Consider the following 21,200-nt stretch of genomic DNA (forward strand, 5'->3'; position numbering starts at 1 on the left):
TCCTTCCTTCCTTCCTTCTTTCCTTCCTCCCTCCCTCCCACCATCCCTCCCTCCTTTCCTTCCTTCTTCCTTTCCCATCTTGCCGTGTGTGACCTAGGTAAGGCACTTAGCCTCTTTTGGGGATCTATTTCCTCAGCCATGATATAAAGGGATCGGATTCGATGATCCCTCTTTATTCTAACAGCTTTGTATCTGAGATCCAATCAATGCCTAGATAATTTCTGTGGCCCAGCCTCTAACTTGACTATTTCATGGTATAGTGAATTCCTGTCCCTCTGCCCAGTAGTCACAAAGCATGCCACAAGTCAACACCAAACCAAGCCTGGTCAGGACAAGGGCTGTGTGATTGGCTCTCCAATAGGTGACTAACAGCCTGTTAGGACAAATGCACATCATGAAATTCTCAAAGAAATAGTGGAATCATCTGCATTCAAATTTACTTTGTTCTGAAAAACCCCATATACACCCACCATGCGTTGCCCTTCTAGGAGTTAGGGAGGATGCCCGGAAGCAGAAGAAACACTGACCAGGCATGATGTTATCCTGGCACTAATGCACCTTCCCTTCTTAACGCTTGACTGAGCTGAAAGCCTTACGCTTACCTTAGCCTCACGCTGACTTTCTAACTTAGATTTCTCAACTTTTTTCTTTGCCTTTTTATTTTTAATCTGTCCGAGGGAAGGAAAATCAACAGATTTTTAGGAGAAAGAGAAAGGAACTACCCGGCAAATAGAAGGCCTTAAAGTGGTTATTTCTTGGCACTCACCACAAGGATTGAATAGAAAGGTGATGAGGGATGGCAGAAATCACACTGACTTGGAGATAAGAAGGATCTGTGTTCCAGTCTTGCCTCTGCCACTACCTGTGTAGCTTTGTATTAGTCACTTGATTTCCCTGAGTCTCAGTTTTCTCATCTATAAAGTGAGGAGAAGGGATTGACCCCTTCTGGGGGAGTGGTCATGGCAGGGGGAGAGGTAGATGACCTCTTCTGGTTCTAATCAATCAATAAATGTTTTTAAGTGCCTACTGTGTGCCAGGCATTGTAGTGAGGCTCTAGATCTGCAATCCTTCCTGAGACAGCAAACCAAAGCAAAATTCCCACAAGGATAAATTGAGAAATGCTTATCTTTCCTTGAGGAAATTCATCCAACTTTCCGAGACTCTTCATTCCTCTAGTCACCTTCTCATGGTGTTCATCGCTACTCTTTGGCTATTGAAAATTAGCTCATGTTACCATAGGATGTGGTCTCCTCTTTTATCCAAAGCTTTGTGTCTGAACAGTAAAAGACTTCAAAACATCCCCGCCCAGCACCATAATTCACCCTCTGACCAAAACCACCCAAAAATAAAAGGGCGAATTACACAGAGAGGGCAGCTTGTAGCCTGAAAACAGGGAAGTGTGGTCTAATGGTTATCCCCTGTGATTCAGAATTTGTCTGGCACAGAGAGGAATGCAAATCCCAGGACAGACACACCCCCCCCCCTCCAGAGTTCTTGGTAACTCAACTGGGGCCTTGTCATCAGCTGCAGGACAGAAGAGGAGTTTAATTTTGCCACCTGTCACCTCTCCAGTGGATGCATCCTTTGAAAGCAAGTGAGTGCCTCTGGCTTGCCTCTCTCCAGCATCCTCATCGATCCTGCTGCACACAATCTGATGTTATAAGTATCTGATGGGAGGGGCTGGCAGGATGGCATTGTGCCTCAAATCACCTCCCTTTCTTTGTCTTCCTGGTCACTTTGATTATATGCAGGGGTTTGACAACTTAGAAATTTATAATTAAAGGACTGCACTTTTCTCTGGCTAAGTCTCTTTACCGGAAGGTATCTCATTTCTTATTAGATGCTACGCCTATATAACAACTTCATTGGCAGGATGAGAACCTTATCCTGAACAAGGTGTGTGTGCGAGTGTGTGTGTGTGTGTGTGTGTGTGTGTGTGAGTGACTGGGAAACAGCTACTGTTCTCCCTACACCCAAGCCAGCTTGGCCTCTTGGTGTGTGCTGAGCTAAGATAACAAGGAGAAATTATTTCCTATGATTTTTCACATTTTTTATCTTTATGTTCAATATAATTCAGATAGAAGCAGTGCTTGTGGCTTTCCTACTAGTCACTCTCCTACTATTGCTTTTTTATGCTTGATGTTAGACTAATTATTGCATACTAATTGATTTTTGTAACGGAGGAAGGAAAAGGAAGAAAGGAGAAAGAGCAGAAAGAGAAAGGCAAGAGAGAGAAAGAGAAGAGAGAGAGAAAGGAGGGAGGGATGGAGCTAGATAGAGGTGGGATAGAGGGAGGGAAGAAGGGAGAGAGACAGAGAAAGGAAGGGAAGGAGGGGGAGAGGGAGAAAGATAGGTATGGAAGAGGGTTGGAGAGAGACAGAGACAGTGGTGGGGGTGGGAAGGGAGGGAGAGACAAATTTAAGTGCTTACTGTGCACCAGCCACTGTGTTAAGTGCAGGGGATATACCTTTGATTCTTCTCTGGGCTCTTCTCCTGACTCTCTGCACTTCTTGATCCACTGGGACCTAGCAGCCTTTTCACCCCTGAAGATCCCTTCACCTGAGTGAGCCTTCCTGTCTCTTCAGCCTTCTCACACCTCACTCCCCTCCACATATTCTCTGATCCAGTCACACTGCTCCTCAGACATGGCTGGTTGGTTGATTGGCTGTTGTCCTCGCTCTGGAAGAGGGCCAACATGACATCACTATGTTGGAGTTGAGGTGCAGGGTGTGCGACTGTGGCTGATCGAGCTGATCTGAGCTCGAAAGGCTCCATCACAGGCTGGGCACGAACAGTCCATGTGACCATTTGGAGTGCAGATGTCTCTAAATTTGTGCATCTCATGTTTCTTTTGAGCTACTGTACTTCTGCTCTGCCCATAGAGCACAGCTCCTTCTTTGATATGGGCACTCCATGCCTGGCGGTCCTGTGCCGGTATCGCCTATGTTATATAGTCGTTCGCAGTCTGGTTTGGGGCACGGCCCTCAGCCCTTCTCTGAACCTCGGGGAGCTTTGATTTCCCGCTGATCCTACTTTGCAGGGCACAAAAAATGAACTTCTGTTTTCAAGGTGCAATCATCTGGGTCCTCATTCCTGATCCCCTGAGGGGTTATGGTTGAGAACTGGTTTTTGTTTTCAGATGATTCCAATGATGTTTTCAGAGGAATTTATTACATCTTTTCACTTAGTAGGATTATCAGAGCTGTGAGTAGCCATTTTGGCACCTGGTGTGGTATGAGGGACTAGGACGAGGGCAAGGAGAGCTAAAGAAACATTTACACAGGATGTAACCAGAAGAGGGAAGGAACGTACTATCACCAATAGTACCATCACGATCATGATGGTGATTATCGTCATAGCTGCCATTTATATAATGCTTTAAAGTTGGCAAGTGCTTCATATGTGTTGTTTCATTTTATCATTATAATAACTCTGGGAGGTAGGTGCTATTTTTATCCCCATTTTACAGATGAGGAAATTGAGGTAAAGAGTACTTAAGTGACTTTCCCAGAATCATACAGCTTGAGTGTGTCTGAGGCAGGATTCAAACACAGGTCTTACTAGCTCCAAGTCTACCCAATGTGCCACCTTTCTGTCCATCAACTACCTCCCATACTTGGATTTTTAATTTTTAGTTTTTATTAATATCTTTTTTCCATCATTTTCATTTTCAAACATATTCCCCCTCCCCTTTCAACATGGAGAGCCATGCCTTATACAATTTTTTAAAACAGAAGGAAAAAAAATAGTCGAATAGAATTTGCCAATGCGTCTATCAAGTAATTAGTATAAAAGTGTATTGTGTCCCAACTTCCTATTTTAATTCATTATTCTTGCTACCTTGATGATAAGCTCATTTTTTGTATTGTAAAAGGAAAATCACCAGGGTAGTCATCAATCCAAGGCAAAGTTCTTGATGTTCTGTCCTTGTCGTGCTTCTGAGTACCAGAAAGAAAAGATTATTAGAAGGAACTAAGGAAAGAGAAGTATTTCAAAGTACAATTTCAAATAAGTTGGAAGTTACTTCATGAGGTCCTAGATGTGGAGTTTAAAAGGAGCTCAGCATCTATTTCATCCAACCCCCCTCATTCCATAGCTATGGAGACTGATGCCCAAGGAGGTTGACTGACTCCCAAGGTCACCCAGGGAAGTAAGCATCATGGGGAATTTTCATCCAGGTTCTCTTCTTCTACAGTCGTTACACTTTCCACTGTATGGCCATGTTTTTCTGGCTTTACTCTATTTTAATTCACTATAAATTCATTTATTACACAAACATATATTAAATACCTGCTGTATACAAAAAGTACTGTAGCAGGAGATGAAAATGATTGGAAGAAAAAAAGAAAGTTGTGCCTGTTCTCAAGGAACTGAAAGTCTGGGAAGGGGTGATGTTTGGAATAAATAGAGAGAATGCCTCTTGCAGGAGAAAGAGCCGTGCCTTTGGAAGTAGAAAGACCAAAGTTTCAATTTGGGTCTCCAATTATGACCTCCATGACTTTGGGTAAACTCCTTTACCTTTTTTGAGCCTCAGTTTCATGGTCTATAAAATGGAGCTATAATACATGTTCTTCCTACCTCTCAGGGTGGTTGTGGAGAAAATACTTTGTCAAATACCTTTTCTTCCCTCATAAGTACTCTGTAAATGTGAAATTTTATCATAAATGACCATGAATGACAATATAAGCTAGGACTCCAGGGAAGTTCTTCTGAGCATGTGTGATACTGTTGCCCACTTTATGACCTTGGGCGACTCAGTTCACTTATCTAGGCCTCAGTTTCCTCATCTGTAAAATGAGATGATTCAACTAGAAGCCCTCTCAGGTCACCAGGAGCTCTAAATCTCAGCTCCTATGAGCCCATGAATGCATGTTGAGTTGCTGCAATTCCTTAGAATTATGAGAGACAGTGTGGTATAGTGGGTAGGGTTCTAATTGGAATCAGGGAGATCCTGCCTCTCATGCTTGCTAGCTGTCTGACCCTGGGCAAATCATTTAGTTACCCTCTCTGAGCCTCAATTTCCTCATCTGTAAAACAGGGATAATCATAGCACCTACTTCATAAGATGATTGTGGACATCAGATGAAATAAATGAGCAAACTTGAAAACACCATGCCAATGTGAGGGGACAAATACAGGGTGTCCAAAATCTTAGCTTAAGACTGCAGTAAGATTTTTGAGACACCCTGCGTGTGTATATGAATTACTCAATTGAAATTTTCCATTGTGAGTTCAACTCAAAATTCAACAAACATTTATGATTAAGCACCTACTATGAGCCAAACACTGGATATTATTAGTGTCTAAACCTTTGACTACATTGGCACCGTGAACTGTCCAGCAGGACTCCTCCTACCAAGGCAGGTCTACATGTTCTCTGCAATTTATAGCCTTTGAGACTTGCAGAGCACCAAGATGTTTGGTAGCTGGCCCAAGGGCACATGACCATTATGGACATCCGATATAGAACTGGAACCTAGGTCTTTCTGACTCTGAAAGCTAGCCCTTTATTCACTTCATCATGTGGCAGCTGAGATACAAACACAAAGATTGAATATTCACTGTCCTCATGGAACTTATGTCCTCTGAGTTGTATGGAACAATTGTCCACGTTCCATTAATGTAGGAATATATATTCATAATATTGTTTTATCGAAGCAATGTGGTGCATGATGGATGGGCCACTGGTCCTGGAGTCAAGAAGACCTGAGTTCAAATTCAGATTCAGATGCTTAGAAGCTTTGTGACCTTGTGCCTCAGTTTCCTAGTCCACATAAAGAGGATTATAATAGTATCCACTTCATGGGGTTGTTATGAGGCTTAAACAAGATAATGTTTGTAGAGAGCTATTTAAACAAAAGCTCATACAAGGTGTCCCAAAAGTCTTAGTGCAGTTTTCAGCCATTAAAGTTTAGACCCACACTAAGCCTTTGGGGATTCCCCATGTTATCAGCTCTTAAGATGTTTCAGGCACTATTCTATAGGGGCTGGGTTCTGTCTGGGGATGTTCTGCCCTTCTTCATACTACCCCATAGAACCCTGAGCCTCACTCAATCACTCAACAAACATTTGCTGAGTGCCTACTTTGTGCCAGGCACTGTGCTAAGAGCTAGGCATACAAAAAAGGGGCAAAGGGCAGTGCCTGCCCTCCGGGAACTTATGATCAAATAGACTCAGGCTACAATAAGATGCCCCTGCTGAAGGGGCTGTTTGAGCAGAGTTTGAGAGAGGGAGCAGGGGGCTGTGGGAGGTGAAGGTGAGGGGGCAGAGCATCCCAGGCCTAAGGCTTCGAGGTGGGAGGCGGGCGATGAGCCTTCTGCTGCTTCATGGCCTGCCTTCCTTCACCCTCTTCCCTTTGCTTGTTCCTAGGAGCTGTACGGATGTCGTGTGTGGCATCATTTTCATCGTGACCATCTTTTGCTACATCATCTTAGGACTTCTGGGTAAGTCAAGACAGGCGGGAAGGATGTCTAGATGGAAACGGGCATTTCATTACACGCCTTCCCTCTGCGTGCCTTCTGATGGTGACCATTGTCCTTCCCAGAGGAGATGGGCATCATCCATCACATTGGCTGGTGGTCATAATGAACAAGGGATGCCCAACGGCCTCATCAGTAGCAGGCCCAGATTCACAGAAATTGGGAATAAGAAGGGAGATCATTGGTTCTGCCAGTGCCGTCATGCTCCTCGATCACAGTCGGATTCATCCTGCTGATTAAAAACAAACAAAAACCAGAAGGCTCGGCCACTTGGGGTGAGGTGGCTAAAGTGGAAACTCCCCCTTTTAAAAATAAAATATTCACCGAAGCACGCAGACGCCACCAGTTCTCAGAGCTAGGATGGCATGGCTGGTAGGGAAGATGCCCCCCTGGCCTCCTAGGCAGGCAGCTCCTCACTTCATTGCTCGCTCTGGGGCCCAAGGTTGCCTGAGGATGCAGCCAGAGCTCAGGGGGTGTGGGGAGAAGGGGCCCTTCTGCTCTCACTGGGTAAAGCCGGGGTACCCTTTCTGAATAGCCGGCCCAATCATAGCACGGCATGTTTGCTACTGAGTCTGTCAGAGATCTTTGAAGAGTGCTGTGATTTGCCATCATTTTCTCTCCATTGAAAATATGGTAATGGCTTATCATACTCACAGTCAATTTTACAAAGTCAATAGGGATAAAAAGGGATAGCAGAAAATCTATCCTCAACTCACTGGGACATGATGGGAGAAGCCATAGCTCAGGCTTCAAGGTCTACAGCACTTAGTGCTGCGTGGCTGACGTCTGCACTAACCTGCTTGTGACCTCGCACAAATTGCCATTAGGGGATCCAAAGACTCTGTCTTTGCGACTCCTCTCACAAAACACTCCATCTCCTGACCTCTGGATCTTTTTGTTGGCTGTCCCAAAGGCCCGGACCAGCCTCTGTCCTCCCTTCTGCTTCCTGGCCACCCTGGCTTCCATCAAGATTCGGCTGAAATCCCGCTTTCTACAAGAGGTCTTTCCTAGTCTCCTCAATGAGAGTGACTTCCTTCCAATTTACCATATATATAGATAGATATAGTTGAATCTATATGAATCAATATCTTTGTATAGCCGTACATACATATATGTCTACACACATGTTATATGTATATATAGATATATGTAGATATGTACACACACATATATCTGTACATGTGTATGTGTGTGTGTGTATGTATAGATATGCATGTAGAGATCTATCTGGGGCAGCTAGGTGGAACAGTGGATAAAATGCTGGGCCTGGGGTCAGGAAGACCTGAATTCATATCTGTCCAACACTTACTAGCTGTGTGACCCTAGGAAAGTCACTTGATCTTGTTTGCCTCAGTTTCCTCATCTGTAAAATGAGCTGGAGATGTGGTCATGAAGAGTTTGACATGACTGAACATCACCTTTGTTTTCTCACCCACCTTCTACCAGTGTAGGTCTACCCCGTCCTTTGTAATTTGTAACCCTAGAGACTTGCTGAGAGCACTGGCATGTTCACTAATTGGCCCAGAGTCATGTGGACAATATGGATGTCAGATATAGAATTCGAACTCAGGTCTTCCTGACTCTAAAAGCCAACTCTCAGATACAAACACAAAGACCAAATATTCACTGCCCTCTTGGACCTTATGTCCTATGAGTTGTTGGGAACTCTCCCAAGCAAAGTGCTTTACATATATCATCTCATTCGATCCTCACAGCAACCCTGGGAGGTAGATGAAGAAACAGGCTGGGAGAGGTAGTGACTCACCCAAGGTCACACAGCAGTAAGTTTCTGGTGCTGGATCTGAACCCCGGTCTTCCTGCCACTAATTCCTCCATTCTACCACTGTACCCCCTGCTGTCCCATAGGGCTCATCATTCTGTTCATGACCATTGTACTCTACCCGTTGGAGCCTTCTTCTCAGACCTGCCCTCCTCTTCTTACTTCTCCCTTTCTGAGCCTCCTCCCTTCGTCCTCTCCTCCATTCCCCATCCCCTGTGAGATAGTTCCTACAGGGATAGTGCCCATTTTGCCTATGAGGAAATTAGCCTGAGAGAGGTTCAATGCCTCACCTTGGTTGCTCAGGTATTAGAAGTCCCAGGCAAGATTCAAATCCAGGTCTCTCCTAATTCCAGCCCCATCACTTTTTCCAGCAGTGACCGCAGAACATTAACTTTTCAATGACATTGTAAAAGGGGATGGGGAGGACAAGAGCAGACTGAATTGTTCTGTTTCTGAACATCTCAGCATTCTTTGAATGGCCCTAGGTTTCTCCCTGAGACAAAGCCTTGTCTTTAATGCCCACGTTCTTCCAGCGAGTCACGGAGATTAACAGTTTCTAATAGAGACAGAATGTCAGCCAAAGCATTAGGGGCCAAGGACACAGTAGGAGACAGCAGGGTCTGACACGTTCCATACATGGAATCATAAAGGAGAAGGAGTCCATGGAAAATCATCTAAGAGATGTATAAGCCCAAAGGACACAGGATCAGTGATACAGTGAATGGGGGAGACGGAGGCAAACAGCTCTGTCCATGGAAGCTATAGACAGGATAAAATGGAGAGAATCAGCAGAGAGAAAGCAGAAGGCCCGCACATCACGGCAGTCTGGTGAAGGCTCCCTTAGAAGGGACTTGAAGGAAGCCAGAGAAGCAGGAGGGGGGAGAGGAGGGAGACCAAGTGTTCCAGGCTTGGGGGACATTGGGGGAGGGGGGAGAATGCCCAGAGCTGAGGAGGGCACGGCCAAAGTGGCCGGGGTCACCGGATCAAGGCGTGCACAAGGCTCCCCACCAGGGATGGGACGAATCTCCCCTATTGTCATGAGGGCTCAATGGCCATGAGGATCCCTGACCCCCTGCTGTGAGCCAGGAGCAGCCTGGAGGCCCCAGAGAACTGGTCAGTGTCTTATCATCTGGATAAATGAAAATGGACCATTGCCTTGCCACTGACCTGCCCCTGGCAAGCTGGGCTGTGCTTGTGCCCCAAGTAGTGGTGAGTGTTCTACGAGAGCCCCTGACATTCTGCCTTTGGACCAACGGTCAGGGCTAGTGGGGCTGCCTAGGCCCAGGAAATGCAGGTTTCTTCCCACAAAGCCAAAGAGCCTGCAGTCTTGGGTCGACCTCGATGCCCTGACCAATGGACTTGCCCAACTCTGATGTGAAATGCTTGTTTCCCATGCCCCATAGGGCAGGGGGAAAGAATGCAATGGACAACATTGCATCAAGGTTTGCTTTCCAGTCCTGGCACGTGGTCATCTATGACCTGGGTCTCAGTTTCCTTATCTGTCAAATGAAACGGTTGGAATAGATGACCTTCAGGGCCTCTTCAAACTCTATCTAAATTGCCATGAAGATTCTTCCCACTTCCAAGGGGGGCCCACCCCCCTGCCCAGGTTGGGACAGAAGGAAAACAGATCTCAGATCAGCCACTGCTAGTTATCACCCTTCCTTTGAGGCCATTCTACTGGACCAGATCTAACCTAATCATCCCTTTTCTCCCATTTATAAGCTGGAGAAAGGTGGCACGGGCACCTGACAGCAAGGCGAGCTCCTGTCTTGGCACCTGGTGCCACTCTTGCCTCGTGCTTGGGGCAGTAGAAAGCCCTGGCCTGATGACAACCAGGTGGAGGGAGGGAGGGAAGGAGAGGGGCAAGAGAGGGACCTCCCAGGGTCACTTTCATGGTCCCAGCACAGTCAGGTGTCCAAGAGGGTCCGAAGGCAGAGGGAAACCTCGTTGGGTCAAGAAAGCTGCCCTCAAATGAACAATGGAACCTTCTCTCACTGTGGCCTGCATGGGATTCAATAAGCCTTTAATGAGAACCTACTGTGTGCCAGGCTCCATGATGGGCACCAGGCACACAAAGACAAATTGATCCCTTTTAGGAATTTAAATTTTTCTAGGAAACAACACATACACAGATGAGTAAATAACAAAATATATACAAAGTTACTTGGGGTAGGGATGGAGAATCCCTCACAATGGGGCGAATTGGGGCTAAGTCTTCTGGGGATTTACTGACTTTGCCAAAATTTTCCTAAAATCAGTTTCTAAGTGAATGTTCACAGATGCCCTAAAGACAATGTGATTGTCAGCCATCCCAGAAGGGGCTGGGCGGCCCAAATGGTGGCGATCTCCCAAGATGAACGGAAAGTCCTCTGTCTGCACTCACTCACAGTGCAACAACTTCCTTTCCTTACAGTGAGTGACCTCTAGCCCTCAGCCCACATGAGTCTCCAAAGCCAACAAAGGGTGGTTATGGTTTACATGCCTCTTGGTCCTACTGGAGTCACTGACTCCTGGTCAGCACCAGGACTTCCACCAGCGCATCTTACTTATTTCTCCAGCCCAGAGGTTCCCAAAGTGATTCCTCTCAAGAGACCATTTTGCATCTCCTCCTTTAGTTTTATAATTATGGGATGTTCAAGAAGGACTAGCACCTCTGGTGTGAGGGCGTGGGGAACTCTTTCAGAGCTGCTCATCGCCTTTGGTGTCCACCTGGCACTCAGCTCTCACCTGTGGCTCCAAGGAGCTGGAGTATGTGCTGTGGTCACACCCCAGTAAACAGGCTTGGCAGACGAGCTACACCAGGTGAAAGTAACCGGCAGCCTCAAACCTCTCAGTGAGTTGGGGGGGGTCTACCCCAAGTATGTGAAGACTCCCCCACCCTGCTCCCCCTTTCCACTGTGGAATGGGCAGATGAGAGCAATTTGTTCCAATGGCCATGAAGGTGGCTGAAGCAGATGCTGTGGAACTCTTAAAGCTCGGTCAGGCATTGAAGACACAAAGTTATCCGCTGCATCCCGACCATCACCAGTCATCTGACTTTTGTCCTGCCACTGGACTTCGATGACTCTGGGAGAGAGAGAATCAAGCTGCTGACTTTGTGCCGCTCTGCCTCACTTAAACCCAATTCACAGACAAGTCAAGATGTCACCTTGTGATGTCATTGGTCCTCTGAAAATGAAGGACAAATGAGTGGTGAGGTGGGGATTCAAACTCACATCCTGTGACTCCAAATTCAGCATTCTGTCCACAGCAATCTTGGCCCACACCAAGCCCACCAAGGAAGGAAAGAATGAAAAATCATTTACTAAGTGCTTCCTATGTGCCAAGCTCGGTGTCAGCACCAGGGATGCAAAAGCAAAGACAGCCCCTGCCTTCTAATGGGGGAAACCAAGCTCAGGAGGCACGGTGGCCAGAGAGAGGCAGAAAGTCCAGGAGGACTCTTGAGTTACCAAGCAAGAAATGCTGGTGCATGTGACACTTGGCATCGTCGCCTGTTGCATGGATATGATTTGGACAAAGGCATTGAGGAATGCCGTGAGCAGACTGGATGGTTTTCTGGTGCCAAGGACTAAGCCCGCTCCCTGAGTGTGTGGAGGAGGCCACCTGTGAGGTGGGAAGTTGGAGGCGGGACGCCAGTGGAGGCGGGGCTGCTCCCCAGCCGCGTCATCCATGCTGACTTCCAAATTCAGCATGTGTCCTATTATCTGCTTCACTGCATTTGTAAATCGCTTGTGTTAAAAAGCCATAAGCACAATTTGGCAGGCCTGTTTCACACATATTAAAACCGTTAACACATACCTTTAAGGGATGGAAGATGGCAGTCCCAAAGCCAACGATCCCCACCAGCATGTGCTTGGGGAACGCCTTCTGGCCCAGGCAGATTCGCAGTTCATTTTAAGTGGCAGGGCAAGCAGTGTGTCTGATTCCATCTTCTCCTCGACAGAGGGCTTTCTGAATGTTTGTTATTCATCGACTCGACCCTGGAGGAGCAGGAGAACAGATCTGGCAAAGGTCTGAAAATGGGTGGAGAGAGGGCCGACTGCTAGGCCCTCCATCGTGAACTCCCCGTGGGTGCTTGGCATCGGCGGAATGAAGGTTCTCCATAGTGTGTCTCCTCCGGGTTCCTGCAAGGATGGGGCTCTGTGACTTCTAAAAGCCCCTCCAACGTACGGGTCTCCTTCGCCCTGATCGTTGCTATGATGGGGAGGGATCTGCCTGAGTAGAGATGGCTTCCAGTATCCTGTGAAGTGATGCTTCCCCAGAGTGCCAGGGCCAGGCACCGGCTCTCATTCCTGCTGTTTTCAGTCTGAAGATCCAGCGGAGCTGTGGGATGGTTACACAAGCCTGGAGGGGTCAGCCGTGCCAAAGGCTATATCAGCTGATGTCGGGTAGTTTCAGTCGTGTCTGAATCTTCATGAACCCATTTGGAATTTTCTTGGCAGAAATACTGTATAGGTTTGCCATTTTCTTCTCCAGCTCATTTTACACAGGAGAAGCTGAGGCACATGGGATGAAGTGATTTGCCCAGGGTCATACAGCTAGTGTCTGAGGCTGGATATGAACTTGGGTCTTCCTGACTCCAGGCCTGGCACTCTGCAGTATGGTGCCACTTAGAGCTCAAAGGCTGCCTCACTCCCTCTCAAGTGCAGTTCAAACCCTTAAATGGATTAAAGTCTAATTGGGAAATTATTAACAAAATGCAATAGCACATAGATAATGTCAATGTGTGTTTTCTAAGTCAATCTGTGAGGCAGAAATCCTTATGTACAGTTTAGTGGCTCATTTGTATCTGAGTATGGACCCTCCCCCCCACTAGTCTATCATTTGCAGGAACTAAAGCCGTCACCGTCTGCATTGTCTGGTTACGAGTCTAGGGATGGGCTGTGTGTGGTCTGAGGGACAGACTGGCCCTTAAATCCAGAGAGGGTCATCACCAGGTTGGCCCCAGGTCGATAGACTGGGGGGCCATGGTATGTCTCTGTTGGCATCGACTCAGTTCAAGAGTGTCATAAGTGATGGAATCACCAGTCCTTGAAGTACTGGAGGCTTCTGACTTTGGAGTCAGAATATCTGCATTTGAATCCTTGCTGCCTGACACCTGGGGTTAAACTTCCTGGAACTCCTTCCATGATGTTTCCTTCCCGTGATGCTCGTAAATGTCCACGTGTTGTCTCTCCCCATCATATAAGCTCCCGGAGAGCGGGGCTTGTCTTTCTTGTTTGTATTCCCTGGCCAAGATGCTTTGCACACAGCAGGCACTTATTCAATGCTTTTTCACTCACTCACTCACTCATTCATTCACTCTATAAAACAAGAGGGATCGACGAAATCTCTGAGAGCCCCAGATCTAATTCTACTATTCCACTCTTTTGTCTTGAAGTAATTTTATCACATGCCACCCAAGAAGTAATCACTCACAAGTCATTTCTCTGCCCACTTTCTCTCCAGATGTATGTATAGGCTTGCTTAAAGAATTAGGAAAGCTAGTGGCATGGATACTGTCAATAAATTATTTGTCAACAATTATTTGTTGAGACACCTACTATGTGCCAGGCACTGTCCTAGGCACGGAAGATTCAAGTACAAAACAACTTATAGTTGCAGTAAACCAATATTCCAATGGGAAAGACAAGATGATTTAAAATGTATACCCTATACATAGGAATTGAAAGGATACAAATACATACAAAGTAGTTAAATACAAGCAGTAGTTTGGGAGGAAGGTTGCTAGCAGTTGGGGGACAGAAGGTGGTGTCTGAGCTGCTTCTGAAGTCACCAGCATACATTTATTAAGCACCTCCCATGTTGCCGGCACTGTGCTAAGCCCTGGGAATACAAAGAGAGGCTAAAATAAAATAAAATAGTCTCTGATCTCAAGGGGCTCAGAATCTAATGGGGGAGGGGACAACAGGTGGATAGGTATGTACACACAAGGGATGTGCCTGATAAATTGGGGTGGTCTCAGAGGAAGGCGCCAAGATTCAGGAGGACAAGAGAAGGTCCCTTGAAGAAAGTGGGATATTATTGAGACTCGAAGGAAGCCCCTGAGAGGAACCTCTTTGGTTAACCTTTTTGGACTGGCCCCAGCCCATCCCTGGTTTTAGGCCAAAAGATTGCCATGTCTTTTTCCAATGGGGAGCTGATGGTTTCATGGTTGATTTCAGGGTTAGCGTTGGAAAGGTCCAGGGACATGGGAGGGCTCATGGTGGTGCATGGTGTGAGGACCAGACAGCAGCTCAGGACGCTCACCAATCAGAGGCTAGGGCCAATGGGTGGGACCTCGTCTTCTTAAGTGGCTGCTCTGCCCAGCACTGTGCTAGGGGAGGGAACAGAAGTGGCCATTTCTTTGTCCACTTACCTTTGCACACTTCGTATTTGCTTATCTGAATGCATGTTTGTTCTCCACCCATACTGTGCTGGTAAAACATGAGGTCCTGGGGTAGCTAGGTGGTACAGTGGCTAAAGCTCTGACCTTGGAGTCAGGAGGACCTGAGTTCAAATCCAGCCTCAGACACATAACACTTACTAGCTGCGTGACCCTGGGCAAGTCACTTGACCCTGATTGCCTCACCAAAAAAAAAAAAAACCACAAAAAAACATGAGGTTCTTGAGAGTGGGGACCATCGTTCTATGCCTGCCATATAGTGGGTGCTTCGTTAACGCTCATGAAGCAATGAATGGAATTGATCACATGGATCTTAAAAATCAGCCACAGAAAGTGGTGACACAGGGAGATGCAGCAGTCCCACGATGCCCCTTTCCCCAACTGAGACCGTCTTTGAGTAAAGCTGTCTGGGGAAGGGGAATCTAGATGTGGCCAGAGCCTGGATTCTTTGGTGGGCAGGACACACGGCAGTCTGAGGCAGGCATGGCCTCTCCTTTGAGGTGCTTCTGATCACTGCTGCCCTTCCTTTCCTTCCAGGGACCACTTGTAGAATGAGTATCTGTTCTGTGCAGACTGAGAGGGGAGGAGGGGGAGCTTCCAGCCAGCCTCATTTGGGAGATGCCTCGTGGGAAGCGCGCCAAGCATGGCTTCTCCCTTGGTTGGATCCTCCTGTTGTGGAAAGCACAAGAGAAGGGAGTCGACTCTTCAGTCCCAGAAGAGAAGTGTAATCTTCCTTAGTTCTTTCAGGAAAGATTTGTCTTCTGGAGAATTAAATAGGACAAAGAATAGTTTGAGGTTTTCATAAGATCAAGAACTGGAAAGGGACCTTCGAGGTCATCCAGTCCAACCCCCTCGTTTTGCAGATGGGGAAACTGAGACCCAGAGAGGAGAAGGAGCCTGTGCAGGGACTAGGGAGTGGCGGCAGGCTGGAACCCTGGTCCTCCGACTGTGAAGTCCTGCATGCCTTCCATTGTGTCACTCAGCCTCTTGTCTGAAGGGTGAGGAGCTCAAGGCACAGAGAGGTTAGTTATTGCCCAAGGTCACACAGGTGGGAAATGACAAAAGAGGGATCTGAATCCAGTTCCTCTGCGCCCAGAGTCTCTGCTCTGTGTCTGCCAAACAGTCTTCTTTACAGCAGGAGAGCGAGTCATAAAGAAGATAAAGAGTTTGTTGGAGAAGCAGCGTGTCATGGTGAATGGAATGTCCATCGTGGAGCCCAGAATACTGGCTTCCAATCCGTCTTCTGCCAGTTACTAGGATTGGGACTGGGGAGAGTCACAGCCTCTCTGGGTCTCATTTTCTACATCTATAAAATTGGAATAATAATACCTGTAGTACCTATCCCACATAATTGTGAGGATCAAATGAGGTAACATATATATATATATATATATATATATATATATATATATAAAACACAAAAATGTTCTGTTTCTCTAGAAAATAGATAGATAGAATTTATTAAGTGCTTACTATGTGGCAGGCACTGTACTAAGCAGCTGGGGATACTTCTGAATAAACAAAGGCAAGAAATTCAGTCCTTCCCCTCCAGGAGCTTACATTCTAATAGGGAAGAAAACAAATAAAGGAGAGCTGGAAGAGAGGAAAGGCAGGTGGAGATGGCCAAGAGATAGTAGGGAGGTCTGGTTCTGGGCAAGATGAGCCAACAGCTTGCCTCTCAGATTGTGATGTCCAGTCCAAAGTTCCAGAATTGGGGGAGATGGGAGTTATGGCCTGAGTGCAGGCAGTATGGTGGGTAGATGGCCTAGAAGTGGACCTGGGTTAAGCCTGTGAATCAGAGGGGAGGCAGGGAGGGAATTTGAAACTCAAAAATTATAAAAAACCAATGACAGGATTGTTTTTACATGTTTTATAGATTCTCAAAAGATGTTACCAGGCTTAATAATAAGATTTTGACACTTTCAAGGATTTGGGATCTCACTGATGGGGGCCATACCCTCTAAGGATACAGACTGCAACCTAGATACACCTTCCTGTCCTGTATAGCTCATTCTTGTCCTTTTTTCTTCCAAGTCTTCTGCAAAGCGTCCACCCAACATGCTAGGATTTCATCTAGATCCCTTGAGAGTGTCTGGAAATCAGCAGAGCACAAGGCTTATTTATGGGTTATCCCTCGTTCTGGGGAGACAGCTGAGCTACCATCCTTTCCCAGTCACAGTCATGCATTTCTTTCCTGATATCCATGCTAATGCTTCTCTTTGCATTTTCCACATCTGAGCATTAGACCCGTAACACCATTTTCCTGTTACTTTGCTACTCTTTTATGGGACGCTTTTGCTGGGGGTTTCTGCTGAGGCTTTTGTAGTGTGGCCCTTCCCATCTTTCGGAGGGCTATCCTTACCTTTTCTCTGCTTGCTGACTGCTGACCTATGAACATTAGTCTATCCAGCCGTCAACATCAGCTGTTGTCCTGCATCTACATCGAGCTTCTAGCCACTTCTTTGCTCTTCCCTTCTCTTGTCTCCTTTGTTCTCAGTCCAGATCTCACAACAGAGCCTAGCTCCCCAGGTTTGCCTCATGCTGGGCCTTGCGAGATCAGAAAGAAGCAGAAGACATGTTTATTTATGCATGATAGCAAGAAGCTAACTCATCTGCAGATTCTAAAGCTTTAAGATAAGTATTCAGACAAGTTCACTGTGGAGTGCAGCCTGCAAGGAGAGGCATCAGGGTTTTGTTAATTCATCATGCATGAACTGAGAGAAGTAAACTCTTAACCATGCTCAGATCATCAGATATTTCTTTTTATTAAAGAATGATATCGCATTTCGGCAGTTACTTACAAACATGGACTGCTCTGATAAATGGATATCAAATAAATGAGGTTTTTTTAAACTAAAATTGAGGGTAAACCAAGCTACTCAGCACCCCCATCTTCAGTAAACTCTCTGGCCGGGCTTCTTCAGCCTGCCTTTGGCGGGACGGTGAAGTCCGTGTCCCCTTCTCAGAGCTGCTTGGTTGACTTTGGGATCAGAGGACGTAGGTGGACCTGATTCCACCTCTTCCACATGCTGCCTGCATCCCTTTGTCTCTCTGGGCACTCAGCTCAATCTCTAAAATGAGGGGTTCTCATTAGCTCTTAAGACTCCTCCCAGGTCTACGTCTGTGTTATCACTGAGCAATGAGTTCTATCATTCTGAATGAGTTCTACCATTCTGAACATTAAAGATAATTTGAATGTGTATAGTCCTAAGTAGCAGAGAGAAGAGGAATCCAGTAAGTCAAAGGGAAGGAAATTGGAGCATTTGATACATGGGATAAGTCAGTGGGACTCTGTGTTGGACATCTTTTTGAGAACCACGGTGATGAGTGATAAGGTATTGGGTCTAGCTTGGAACTCCACATAGGAAGATGGACGGGTAGAAATTGGAGAGCGTCCACTGAAGATGAATAATATTTTTAAAGGCGTGGAAAATTGCAGTTTCAAACAAAGAAAAATGATGAGGTAAAAAGATTTTGAGAAAAGAGAGATTACCTAAATGGCGCCTTCCCAAGTGAAGAAGGACAAATAGAGCAGACTGCTAATCTGCCGAGCTTGAATAAGAAGAAATGGGTTTCAACAGCGGGAAGAGGGATTTCATTTAGATAAGAGAAAGTCATCACTGGGTTTCAACTTTGTATAGAAGAAGTTCACAAAGGAGGTCTGGGGTCCTCGTTTTGGGGGAACTTCGGAATTCATCTGTACAACCATCTGAACTGGATGTTTGGGTCAAGGATATTTGGAGTCTGGAGAGCCGAGTTCAAGACCTACCTGTGTGATCTTGAGTCATGTGATCTCTCTGTGGCTTCCAATCTGTAAAGAAAAGCTGGATGCAATGACCTGCAAAGTCCTTTCCAACTATGGTCCCTCATATCCCTTGTGGGGATCTTGTCTCCTCCCCTCCCTGAGAATTATTTCTCTTTTAACTTAAGATTCCTGAGGGCAGAGACTGCTTAGTTTTAGCTTTGTATTCTTCACAACCCAGCCCATCCTGAAAAGAACAAGACCTGGCATACAGGAGGCACTCAATAAATGCTTGTTGGATTGAATTTCATAAAGACAGCTTTGGGTACTTGCTGGGAGCAGGTTCTCATGGTGCTGGTGAGTAGGGAAAGCCATGAGAACCCATATGAAGAAATGACCTTTATTTTCTGGGGGTGTAAATTGGTCTGGTCAGGATTGCGTGCTCAGTGGACATGCGTTCCTTCTATTGGACCTGGGAAGGATTCTATTACTCCTGAATCACTGTGAGAAAGTAGGTGGAGCCATGTTAACGTGAATGACCCATGGCATAGACGTGCTGAAATCATGACCTTGAAAGCACCGTGCCTGGAACATCAGAGGTGCCTAATAAATGTTTGTTGGCTTGACTAGAAAAGTTGGCAGAAGGACCAAGGGTGAAACAAAACTTCACAGGAAGAACGTAGAGTGGGACTTCTGACAAGCTAAGTGGTCCCAGGTTGGGTTTGTTTGCAAGGTAAACATGTAGCCAAACTTCTGAGTGAAATTAAGATGCTTTCTTCATCAATAAAATGATCATAGTAATACTCATACCTCCTGCCTTATAAAGGATTTTTCTTTTTATCAAGGAAATCAAGGTCATGGAAAGTAGTTATAGCCATGGAATGCTATAAAAATGTAAATTAGCTGTTCTGTTATCAAACTATTACTTCATCAGGGGCAGGTGACTGGCTTTCCACTCCCCACACCGATTCTCTAGGCAAAGAAAGTGAAGCAGTTGAGAGAACATTGGGTCTAGAGTCAGAAGACCTGGCTTGGAAAAGTGACTCTTCTGTTTGACCTTGGGCCAGTCATTCACTCTTTGGACCTCAGTTTCCTCACTTATAAAATCAGGGGGTTGAATTGGATGCCCCCTAAGTCCCTGACAGCCTCTCAAGTCTTCTTTCCTCAAGTAGCCGAGAGTCAGGGTGTACATGAGAAAACACTAGGCTGGAAGGGAGCAGGTGGCCTGGCTTGGGTGACTAGAGTAAACACAGTGGTAAGGTTTACAATAGGTAGCAGCAGAGAGAATTAGATTGTGAAACAGGTAAATGATGTTCAAATACTGGCCTTAAGGCTCACTACCCATGGAACTTTGAGCACGCCACTTCTCAGTCTGGGCCTCAATGTCCTCATCTGTCAAATAGGGATCTCTCAGTTCATTGCGTCTCTCCCGATGTCCTTATACTAGGACATTAGTCCAGGAGTCAGCTCTTACTGCCCCTCAAGATAATTATAAGATTATCAGCATGAGCATTCCCACCTCCGAAGTCAGCAGACTGGAAATCAAGGCTTTATTTATTGTTCTGTTCATTGTATAGACTTAAGAAAGTGATGGAGAAAATGCTAATTATTCACATTCAGCTTAAAAGGACACCCTGGGTAGGTTTTTCAGAAAGATGGTTGTTAAACATCTCAGAATCAGCCCTCCCTTCTTGGTTTCACCCAAAGGCCATTCTTCTACTGAACTTCCCAGCATCCTCCAATCATCTAAGTTTTCAGCCTTTAAGTCCTCCTGGATCCCTCATTCTCACCCCCTCCGACAGATAATTATTTGGTCATTTCTACCTCCACGACGTCTCTCCCATAGCCTCCTCCCCCACTCCTTTCTCTCCATTCCCACAGCCATCCCCATCGTTCAGGCCTTCATGAACTCTCACCTGGACTGTTGTAATAGCTTCCTAATGGGTCTTTCTGCTTCATTTCTACTCCCTCCAATTCCTCCTTCCTATCATCTGCCAAAGGGAGTTTCCTAAGACTCAGGTCTAACCGTGTTACTCCTCTACTCAATAAACTACAGAGGCTCCCTATTACCTCTAAGGAGAAAAAGTCCAAACTCCTCTGTTGACCATTTGAAGGCCTTCCAAGTGGTTCCAGTCTACTCTTCCAGTCCTGTTCCCCATCATGCCTTTGGCTTTCTACTGCACAGCCACAATCTCCCATTGCTCCTTATTGACAGCCCTCCTTGTTCCATCTCCATGCCTTTGCCCTGACTGTCTCCCATGCCTGGAAAGCTCTCCCTCCTCACCTTTATCTCGTAGAAGCCCAATTGCCTTCAGGGGTCAACTCGAGTCACGTAAATCCTAGAAATGCCACGCGCTTCACTTTCCTCATCTGTAAAATGGAGATGCCTACGTCCCAGGGTTATTGTGAGGATCAAATTAGATAATACTTGGAAAATACCTTACAAACCTTAAAGCATCACACAAATGCTATTTATGATGATGATAATAATAGCCACAATTATCATGATAGTATTATTCCTTCTAGCTTTTAGCATCCACACAAATCCATAAATGCAGAGTGCTGAAATAGTGTTATCACTCCAAACTACCTTTCCAGCCTTGTCACATCCTCCCACTTTCTTGTACTTTCTTTTCCGGCCCAGCCGGATTGTTAATCCTCATTGCGTGAACACCACTTATACTTGTCTGTCTCCACAGCTTGGCCTTGTGTCTTTCCTTCTGATTCCTTCCCCTGTTTAATTATCAGAATCTGACCCATTGTTCAAAGTCCAACCCAAACGCCACCTCCTCTGGTGAGTGCGCCCTTCCT

At 46.1% G+C, this 21,200-nt stretch overlaps 1 protein-coding gene across 4 annotated transcripts in view; it reads left to right on the plus strand.

Moving 5' to 3' along the window:
* Positions 1-21,200, plus strand: part of SLC44A5 (solute carrier family 44 member 5) — a 408,380-nt gene that overhangs the window by 261,816 nt on the left and 125,364 nt on the right. For all 4 annotated transcript variants that reach the window (XM_027874052.1, XM_027874054.1, XM_027874053.1 and 1 more), the window contains exon 3: positions 6,370-6,443. In XM_027874052.1, coding sequence (XP_027729853.1) covers positions 6,370-6,443 — 74 coding nt within the window. The remainder of the gene's footprint in view (positions 1-6,369; positions 6,444-21,200) is intronic.

Source organism: Vombatus ursinus, unplaced genomic scaffold, assembly GCF_900497805.2.
Source record: "Vombatus ursinus unplaced genomic scaffold, bare-nosed wombat genome assembly UNPS02014804.1, whole genome shotgun sequence".
In the NCBI taxonomy this organism is placed as follows: domain Eukaryota; kingdom Metazoa; phylum Chordata; class Mammalia; order Diprotodontia; family Vombatidae; genus Vombatus; species Vombatus ursinus.